At 42.5% G+C, this 10,557-nt stretch overlaps 1 protein-coding gene across 1 annotated transcript; it reads left to right on the top strand.

Moving 5' to 3' along the window:
* The first annotated feature begins 1,664 nt into the window (after positions 1-1,664).
* On the top strand, positions 1,665-7,198 carry Eh (Eclosion hormone). The gene is made up of 2 exons (XM_089587392.1): positions 1,665-1,774; positions 7,054-7,198. The coding sequence occupies exons 1-2, from the start codon at positions 1,665-1,667 to the stop codon at positions 7,196-7,198; spliced, it is 255 nt and encodes an 84-aa protein (XP_089443518.1).
* Positions 7,199-10,557: the final 3,359 nt, after the last annotated feature.

Here is a 10,557-nt window from a genome sequence, read left to right on the forward strand (position 1 = left end):
AAGACAGGTTCTCTGAAGTTTTCTGATCTCCTGGGCCAAATTTCGCAGCCATGCGCCATTTTGTTTTAGCACAAATAAATTTTGAATTGTAGTTTTTCATGGCCTAAATTGAGCCAATTTCTACCGGCAGCTTTGCGCGTGTGATGTCACGGGCTGCAAGCCCGCCGATATTCGCTCTGCGTCTGTTGAAGGAAAAATAGCCAGGTTGTGTTTTGGTGTGCTTAGACTGTGATCGAAGCTGTCACCTACAGATGCCCGTTTATCCCTTCAACCCGCACATGAGAGGTTTCACGACTGTATCCCTGACGTAATGCTTTTCTGTGCCGTGAGTCATACTTTGGTCGAAAACCAATTTCAGTTTCGGTTTCCAGGTTTTTGCCGCTTTAACATTACTTTCTCATTATTTCGAAAAACTAGTCGCCGTAACTAGGACAGGGAGGTCTAAGAAATATAAAAAGGTAGTCAACTCAAAATGTTCGAAATTCTTCAGGAGTTTTCCTTTACGCTTTTATTTCCACTTTTAGCCTCCTCATTCTCTTTTTCTAAGATTAAGTTTATCGACTACTCGTGAAGTACATGTTCAAGTGAGAAAAACCAGCGAAAATGGAAGCAGGACAAGTAGAAGACACACACTCAGCCTGTGTGTGTCTTCCCCTGGTCCTGCGTCCATTTTCGCTGGTTTTTCTCATTTGAAGCTGTGGTGCAATGCTGATACGCTTCTGTTCCATTGTGATGATAACGGCCGGACTCATTGGCTCTTGAAGAGGCATATTCAGGCTATCGCCTGCAAAAGTAACCATATCACGTCACTCTCATATAACTGAGTGATGCGCTGCAAAGCGTGTGTGCGCATAGCGTGTTGATATTAGGCGGAACTTGCCGATGCGCGACAGCAGTGCTTACAGTACACTCACGCATAAGCAGAACAAGCACAATTAATTTGTACTAAGGCTTCTTGGCAGTGTTGTGTTTACTTTTCCTTTTCTTCTGTTTCTAATCTGATGTCTCTTCATCATGATACTATAAGCTGCAACCACTGAAGCGAGTAGATAAATTTGACAAGTATAAAATACCAGCAATCAGGCACGTCATCAGTTAGGTGGAAAAAGAAGCACCATGCACAGTAGAGTAGGCTCGTCTCTACCGCTGCGATGAATGATGATGATGATGAAAACGTTTATTAAAGCCACAGTGCCTTAGTTGAAGGGAAGGCTGATCTGGTCCCTAGTCCGGGACGCCGTTGGTAAAAGCCGCTGCCCGTGCTCTGGCGACGAGGGCTCGTTGTTCCTCGAGGTCCGAGCTGGACTGGGCCGCCTCCCAGCCCTGCCGCGTTGGCTGATTTATGATGTCAATGCTGTCATTTTTCTGACAAGCCCATACCATATGATATAAGTTTGCCTTCTGGCCACAAAATTTGCACTGTGCCGAAAAGGACTCGGGCTCAATGGCGTGAAGCGTAGCTGGATTATTGAAAGACATAGTTTGTAGCCTGCGAAGGTGACATTCCTCTGATTGAAAAGCGGAAAGAGACACGACAGTAGCTTGACAGAAGAATAAGGGGCAGGGAAAAGAGGTGTTGCCACACTACTACAACTATCACGACGGCAGTGTTCACTGTAATGCAAAGAACGCAATTTTTTGTTTTCGCAGACAACTACAAGCCAATGACCGGGAAAACGCAGCTAACCTGGGCCTACGTGGCTCTCACGGTTGTGCACTTGGCGGTGGCACGAATAAGCACACGTCTTCCTGCGGCCACAATGATTTGCATCGAGTGAGTTTCAAACTCGCGTGAACGTTAAAGTGAAAATATTTGCCTTTTTTTTTCTCCCAATAATTTTCGCTGTGTTTCATTGTTGCGCTGCAACCATGCGAAAGAAGGCAGTGTTCGGTGCAACGAACGAAGTTAAAAGTCTACAAAAAAGCTTCTGCCTGTTTTCTAAATAGCCGGGCGTTTTTAAAGTGATAAATGTAGTACTGTCGTGAGCAAAAGTACGACATTACCCCCCTTCCCCCTTGTGTTCGCCGGTACCGACGCTGTGCCGGGTGGGAAGCGAAATGTATCTGTCCCATTTGGCGCATGCGAGCCTTGCAGGGCGCCCTGAAGGGAGTAGGGGGCGTATGTGAGCCAGGGAGGTAAGTTGCAGCCGTAGCTCTAACTTCTTTAACGTTGAGGGGAGGGGAAAGCCGCAGAATTTTGCATACGTGCACCAACGATGAAACGGAATCCTATACATGAGTCTCAGCACTGGTTTATGGAAATACTGGTTTGCGTTTATGTCCGGAGCGTTCGACATGTTTCAGCCAGGCACGTTTTGAAATTTCATTCACATACCCTAAAGGCCCTTTTCAGTTATTACATAGGGAGGAGGGGGTCAGGTTGCACGGTTGCAGAGGAAACAAAACACCCTAACGTACAAATACAGTAAAAATACAAAAGCACAAATAAAATAGATGAAGAAACAAACAATGGTTTTAATAGCAGTAACAAAACTGCAAAATCGAGGCTACGCACAAAAAAAGCCTCTCTACTGAGAATTTATGACAAAAAAAACAACAAAAAGTTCAGTTTTTGAACAAAGGCGGCGTGGAATCTTGCGCAGATGAGGTATTCTGGTAGCTTTTTATGGTGATGGATGGTGAACAATAATGGAGAATGACTAAGGAGGTTCCTACGTGCAAACATGGGTTCGATATTGAAGGGATGATCTAAACGCGGAAAGGTATGGAGGGCTGGGCTGATGTAACGTGCAGCGAATGAGGAATGGCTGTTGTGCAGTCTGTGAAGATAAGATAATACGTAATGCTAGTGACCTTCACTTCTCAAGTGACGATAAGCTTAGCGTTGCTTTAATGGCAGTTATGCTGGAATGACATGACTAGTTTCTAGTTCTAAATATTGATGATTTATTCTGCACAAACTCCAGCTTGTTAATTATGTGCATGTGATGCGGATTCCAAATTAAAGTTGCGTATGCTAGGATTATATTTCTGAATGGATGAAGGCAGTGTATGCTAAAATTTAAAATGGCAGGGTCAGACTGGTGCAAGTGATATTGGTTGAAACCAAGTGCTTTTGACGATTTGCTAACAACTGCATTGATATGGTTGTTTCATGTTAAATCAGGAGATGAAATTAAGTATTTAAGTGTAGAAACATACTCAATAAGTATACTATTCATGGAATAATAATGATATTGAGATTTAGAAATTATGATAAATGTTATAATCTGCTTTGCAAACGTTAATTAACTTCCATTTTCCACTCTTTAAATCAAACGGCGAATCTGTCAAGGTCCGACTACAAGGAGTTAGCATCGTCGCGCTGTGTAATCTGTTTATAATTAATTCACTTGTTTACAGATAACCTGTAGATCTGCTGTAGACCAAGAACAGACTCGCTCCAAGTACTGAAACTTGCGGCACGCCAGATTTTATCAAGAGTGGAGAGCAACCCCAATTTACATAAATATATCGATAACAGCTGTCAGGAAAGTAACACAGGTAACAATATGCTTGTTAATGCTGAGGCTTCTTAGTTTCAATAATAAACGAGTAAGGGTTGCTTTATAATACGCTTTCGCGAAGTAAGTTAAGTAGCATCAATTTTTAACGAAGTACGGACGGCGTAATGATGCCTGGTTATTCATTCAAACACTGGCTCTAACAGGAACCACCGTGCACGTAGAAAGCCATGCTGACTGGAGGAAAAAAGTTGCGCTCGGTTAAGTACTTCATTATGGCAGATGACATCATAAGCCACAGCAGTTTGCACGGTTTTCTGGTTGAGGAGATGGGTCTGTAATTTTATCGTACAAATGTGTCACCTGATATAAAGATAGGATTAACACGAGCAAGTTTCCACGAGTCAGGTGCGCATCCAGTGTGAAGAGATCGCTGAAACAAGGCAGCATAAATGCGAGATGTAACCGGCTTTGTTAATTTACGTAGCTTTGGGCGTACACCGGTCGGACCAGGCGACGAGTTAATTTGTAGTCGGTCAATAGCATGTTTTACCCCTTCATGACTGTGAAATTATTCATGGTGGCATCAAAAGAAATTAGGCTCAGGAGGGAATAGCCTCTCCTGAATGAATACTGAACTGAACTGCGGCCATATGCGACTTTTTAGATCCGAGGACCCGCTATTGCTAACCTTTATAGCCGCAAGGACTGTTTTCTTCGCTTGCAAGCTTAAAAAATAATTTTTTTTGTTGACATGTGCAGATTGAATTTTTTCAGTTATTGCATGTAATGCATTTTATTCTCAAGTTAACTTTCTATCTATAACTTGAATAAATAAGATGCGATAGAAACTGTAGGCTATTATTCGAGTACTTCCAGATGATTATATTAGGTTTACCTAGCCGTTTTAAAAGTCATTGTTAATGGTCATTGTCTTGTCTTCGAAACTCTTAAGTTTTCGCTCTCCTAGTTTCGTCTCTGAGTAACGAAAGTTCATATCCATCTCACGTTTTGCAAATTTTTTCGGCGGCGCATGTGGGAAAATTTCGCTAACAGATTTCCGAGGCTGTACTGGGAAAAGTTAGCCGAACATTTGTTTTCTCGCTCTAAACACTGATTTGGTAACCGAACATTTGTTTTCTTGCTCTAAACGTTGCTTTGGCCAACTTGTAGAAAAACTTATGCTAAATCGTTTAGTGAAGTATCTCATCAAATTAAATTTTTGAACTGCAAGCCAGTTTGGTATTTGTACTATTCTAAAGAGCTTGCGCTAATAGAATTAAATGGTTCTATCAAAAACTCTCTTGATTAAGAGTCTGGGAACTCTGGGCAGGCACTGTTTTTGTAGATTTTACAAGATCTTTTGGCCTCCTGCTGTTTCTTGTATATGTGAACGACATTGATTTGTGTGCTGAGCCTGTCGTGGCCATGAGACTTTGTGCCGATGATTGTGCGATTTATACAACTGTGAGGAGCTCTAGTGATCAACTGAAACTATAATCGTGTTTACAAAACATTTCTGAATGGTGTGCAACATGGGACATGCAAATTAACATCGAAGACGACATGTATGAACATAAGAAGAAAATTTCATCTGCCCTTCAACTACACGTTATCTGGTCTTACAATACCATGCGTAGACAAAGCAAAGTACCTGGGGATCGCAATAACCAAAGACCTGAAATGGAACACACACATCGACAACATATGCAGCAGCGCGTTTAAACAACTCGGTTTTCTTCGTCGCCGACTATCAATGGCTCCATCGCACGTAAAACTAACTTCCTACAAAGCATTAGTCCGACCTATTCTTGAATATGCGAAAATAATCTGGGACCCTCATCAAGCGTATCTGATAGAAAAATTAGAAAAAATTCAGTCCAAAGCACTACGATTTACATATTCGAAATACTCTCGTCATGAAAGCGTAACAACCATGCGCATTAGTGCTCAAATTCCGACCTTGTCTTGCCGGCGTAAAACGGCTGCAATGAAATTCCTTTTCAACCTTCATCATAACGGATTAAATATAGTTAGGGATGATTACTTAAAACAACCACACTGTCACTCCGTCCGAGGTAACCACACTAAATGCATTAGTCCATACTGGGACCGTTGTAACACGTTCAAGTTTTCAATTTTTCCGAAGGCAATTGAAACGTGGAATGCCTTACCGAGTGATATTGTTTACTCTGATAATGCTGATGTATTTTGCCAAAAAGTTGAACTTTTGTTCGCCCAAGAAAATGAGGCTACTTGACGGTGATTGTTACCGCCTGTTCTACTGTGTTTTTATGTTTATTTGTTTGTTTTTTCGCTTTTTATTGCGCTGTTTATATGTACGCGTGACTTCACCTACTCCTGTATGAGCCTAAAGAAGGCTCACAGTATTACTAAATAAATAAATAATAATAAAAAATAGCCATACCATTCTTTTTTCCAAGCTGAAATCTCTATAAGAACCCGCGGCTCTAGTTTAACCCTTACACGCAGTTACCTTACTGACCGAATTCAAGTTGTCAAATTTGCCGACATTTTTGTCGACAAATTTGCTGACAAGGCGTACTACAGGGCTCTTAGGCCTACTACTTTTCTCAACATACATTACTGATTTGCCCACTTATTCTGAGAAATCTAACTGCATTTTATAAGCTGATGATGCCAGACCATATACTAGCCAAAGAAAGAAAAATTACTTAATCACAAATTACAGCCTTGAATTCTGAACTTGAAATTGTAATTAATTGGTGCAAAAATAACCAGCTGGAAATCAATCCTAAAAAAAACAAATTTTATGGGTTTTCATTCCCATCATAGACAACCTGTTATGTTACTCCGCTTTAGTCATAAATGTACCAGATTTCTTGGCATTATACTGGAAGAAGATGTGAAATTTAACATACGCGCTGAATCATCATGCAAATAAGTCACTTTCAGCATCCGGGTGCTTCTGAGGACACGTCATTACTTTCAGCAACACTTTTTCCTCATTCACTACTGCAGCGGCTGTGTTAATGAAATCTTAATGCCCTTCCTTTATTGAGTCTAGTACCCCCGTTAAAACTAGCTTATCTCATATTCAGTACTGGTAATGCAGATGCAGATGCACTTACCGCGCTTCCCTCGTCTTGCCTCAGGTACAGTAACCAACCTAGATTTTCGCAGAATGAAAATTTGCTGCTTCCAAAAGTCAATACTAATTGTGGCAAGCAAACTCTTTTCTTTTGAGCAATAACATTCTGGAGCACGTTACATGCATGCGTTAAACAGTTCAGTCATTCGAGCTTTTCATTATTAACATCAAAACATTTTTGCTAGCAATGTTATAGCTACATTGTTGTCTGATTTTTATTAATTTTAACGAGTTATTATTGCTGTCTGATATGTTTCTTGTTGTTCATGGATTGGAACATAATTATAACGTTGTATTTCTGCCATTTTTTTGTATTTGTATTAGGCATTTCGTAATAGTAGGTCCCCCTGACAGTTTCGCTTTTGGACTTCCTTCTGTACCTGTTTAGGAAATCTTCAATTTCTGTAACGCATTTCTCTTAATAGAAAAATACCTGAAACGTATATTCCCTTACAGGAATTGCGGTCAATGCAAGATCATGTACGGCCAGTACTTCGACGGCCGTAAGTGCGCCGAGGAATGCGTGAGCACGGTGGGGTACATCCAGCCCGACTGCGACATCACTGACACCATCATAAAGTACTTGCGCAGGAAGCAATGAAGGAAAGCCACCGATTTCCCACCAATCGCACTGCTTAAAGCTTCGTCTGCAGAAGTCTGTCTTCGTCGACCATTCCAATCAATGCGCCAAAACTTGCTGCTCCGGTATGAGATGTGTTGTTGTAGGGAAAGCGCATATTCATTATTTTTACAACTGCAGCAAGATATTGAAGTGTGATTTCTTGCGTTTTTGGGGAAGAGACGAAAACCACACAAAACGCTAAACAATTCCTTGTCGTTGTTGATGAAAGCAATCGCCGTTTCAGATTGGTCTCAGGGGGAAGAGCCGGAGCTGGGCGTGGCCACAAAATACAGTGACAGTAAGAAACCCCAAAAAGGAAAGCTTTTAAACCGTACAGTGACCCCTAACCTTTGCAGGCGACAGTGCGAGTGCAGCCGACAAAAAAATGTACGCCGCTGAAATAGTGAGCCAAAGAAAGGACAGGAAAAGAGGTTGAACGGGCGTACGTGACGGAGGTTAAGCGTAGAAAGCTGGGCTAGTTGGTTGCTAGTACTATTGTGCTACATTCCAGCGGCTAAAAAGACGCGGACGAAGGTAGAAGAGACAGGACGAACGCCGGACTTCAACTGTTGAGTTGTAGTCCGGCGTTCGTCCTGTCTCGTCTACCTTCGTCTGTGTCTTTTTAGCCGCTGCCGAGACAAGACGAACGCCGGACTTCAACTGTTGAGTTGAAGTTCGGCGTTCGTCCTGCCTCGTCTACCTTCGTCCGTGTCTTTTTAGCTGAGGTTGCACTTCTGAGGTTGCACTTCTGAGGTTGCACTTCTAGGCTACCTGTAAGCGGACACCGCCTTCTAAAGTCTGCTAGGGTGCGCGGCGGTGATTTTGATCAGATCTGTGTCCTTTTCACCTCGTGCCATTTCGAGAGTGAAACTTCCTGAAAATGTAACGCAGGCGCATTTTCCACGTTTTTTAAAGCACTCGTTGACAGTCGTTCAATTTCGCGCGGCTAGGGCTTTTTTTGCGCCGTCTTATCCAACGTATACAGTGCAGCCAACTACCGGCAGAGGGCGCAACGCGCCTTTCTGAAGGGAATGTTCGAGACGAAAAACTTCGGAAAATCGGTGGGTAAGCGGCAACTTGATATTCGTGTCAACATCAGGCTCGTGTATATTAGCTCGAAACTATGAGGGAAACACTGTCCGAATATTCCATCTATTCAGTCATTCTATAAACTCGCTTTCGATTGCCTTAGCATTCTTTCTATTTTTTTTGTCTGGCTTGTTCCAACTTCATTTCGAGAGACTGAACGAGAGTTTGCATGCGTAAACTCCATTTACATTCGCTCAGCCTCCACCGCAGGACGTAGGTGCGCGCCAATATAACAATCGCTTCATAGAAGCTGCTTCGCCATGCTTAATGAGGAGCCTCAGTGTCTTGTGATGGAGCGACGGCGTCGTTTCGTTAGAACGCACCGTTTTTCTTTCATCCGCCATAAAAAGAAATGGCACTTTGTTCTTCTTTGCACTACTGGGCGCAATTGTGCAAAAAGCATGTGACATAATTTAAACTTCGCTACCTGACACGCTAAATGACAGTAAAACTAATCTTATGTTGAAAAGCTATTACAGTCATGGCCCTCTCGTAATAATTCGCATGCTTTAAACAAACTTCCTCCTTGTTATGTATGGTGTGTGTTCAGGTATGATCTCAGAGTGGTCAGGAAGCAGAATGATTCACAAATGTACCAACAACGCTCAGCGCGACATACGAGAGAGGTTTATTTGGTCGGATGCATTTCTTTCGTTGAACTTGGCAGATTTGGTGTCATATTCTCATAATTCTAGTCAATTCAGAGTGAGTTGAAGTTTAATAGGTGATCTATTAAACTTATAGGACCAGCGTTTTTCGTGCACTTTCGTGTATTTTCTTGCAAATGCTTTGTTGTACTCGTATTTAAGCATATAAACAGCTTTCTACTACGAAATAGGAAACCTACTGATAACCCGGTATATTATATATACGTGCGTATGTACTGTGTGTCTATTCTTCATTGATCGTTTGATAACTGCGAACTGCATTGGTAACAGGAGACCCTTGGTTTAGCTCGTCTATACTACCCTACTGTGACATTAAAGCGTGTTCTTTCTACACTTTCCTGAATGCCTACGACAACGTGACTTCTTAACACTGGCATTGCATCAGCTTATATTCGCCACTGTTTTGTTCTTCTTTTGCAATAAAATTACTCTAATTAAGACTTCAGCTTAGAGTGTGTAGCATGGAATTGTGCTTGTGGTCGTGTTGCTAATCAGAGGTTCTGAAACTGATGTGAAGTGCATTCTACTTATGCTGTCCTTCATCTGTTGTCTATTAAATAGGTTTTTAAAAGAAGAGCAGGCGTCATTTCTGTATGCTGCTATGTACATACACTACATGGCTGCTAAGATATTGCATTATTATTCATACGCGCCCTACAGGCATAACGTGAAACGACGAAGAGGTATGACAATTGCGGTACCTTCTATTGCTGGTTGCCACCTGGCCCGGTGGACAGGTTTTGATGATGTCACAAAGTCACGTGAGTGCTCTCGACCAATGAAGATGGCCCATCACGGCAGGTAGTGATGCCGTCACAAGTCCACGTGGCCTTTCTCGACCAATAAGGGGATTTTGTTGCTGAGAAACCGGCAACTGCATAACAACAACCTAAATGCTATCACACTAAAATAAATGCTGTCCGGCAGCCTCGGAAGCTTGTTTCGACTTGCATCAAACAAGGTGCTGTTGCCAAGATAAACAGCCGTGCTAGAACCGCACCACGAATACAGCCTTCATTTCATAACTCGATATGAGTGACTGTAGCACATCTGTTAGGTAAAACTGAGCTGTCGTCTCTTGGTGTGGGTGGTGTGAAGGTGAGACATCCCATCAGGTGGAGAATCCAAGTCACACGGACATCCCAGTCAAGTTGGGGCATCCAAGAAAAGGCACGGCATCCAAGACAAAGGTACTTCGTCTCAGTGCAGCACTTCTGGCTTGGATTTTGCACCTTTACCGCACCCACAGTGATAGATATACAGAGCCTTTTTTCCAAGGTAAAATGTGTCATCGTATATCTACATCTTTCTATCAGGAACTCGCATATGTCCAAGCATCTGCTCTTTTTAAGGTTGCGCAGATGCATAACGCTTGCGCTCTACCTTTCGAATAATTACAATAAAAACTGCCCGGACATCACCATATTTGCCGCCCGACCATTGTGGCCACTTGGCCCAAGCCCGGTGCAGGTGGTCGCGCGAACTCTCTCCACCTGTTCGCAACAGTCCAAAGGCCATGTGTTTTGACACAGCCGCCGGCATGGTATGACGCAGCCGTTTTGACATGACATAGAACCTGCT

This window comes from Amblyomma mixtum, chromosome 1 (genome assembly GCF_055824585.1).
Source record: "Amblyomma mixtum isolate Tamu chromosome 1, ASM5582458v1, whole genome shotgun sequence".
In the NCBI taxonomy this organism is placed as follows: Eukaryota; Metazoa; Arthropoda; class Arachnida; order Ixodida; family Ixodidae; genus Amblyomma; species Amblyomma mixtum.

Bases quoted from the DNA above. Each gene is read 5' to 3' on its own strand.
- Eh (XM_089587392.1), top strand. From the start codon at position 1,665: ATGACCGGGAAAACGCAGCTAACCTGGGCCTACGTGGCTCTCACGGTT. The intron at 1,775-7,053 runs GTGAGTTTCAAA...ATTCCCTTACAG, and splicing joins GCCACAATGATTTGCATCGA to GAATTGCGGTCAATGCAAGA.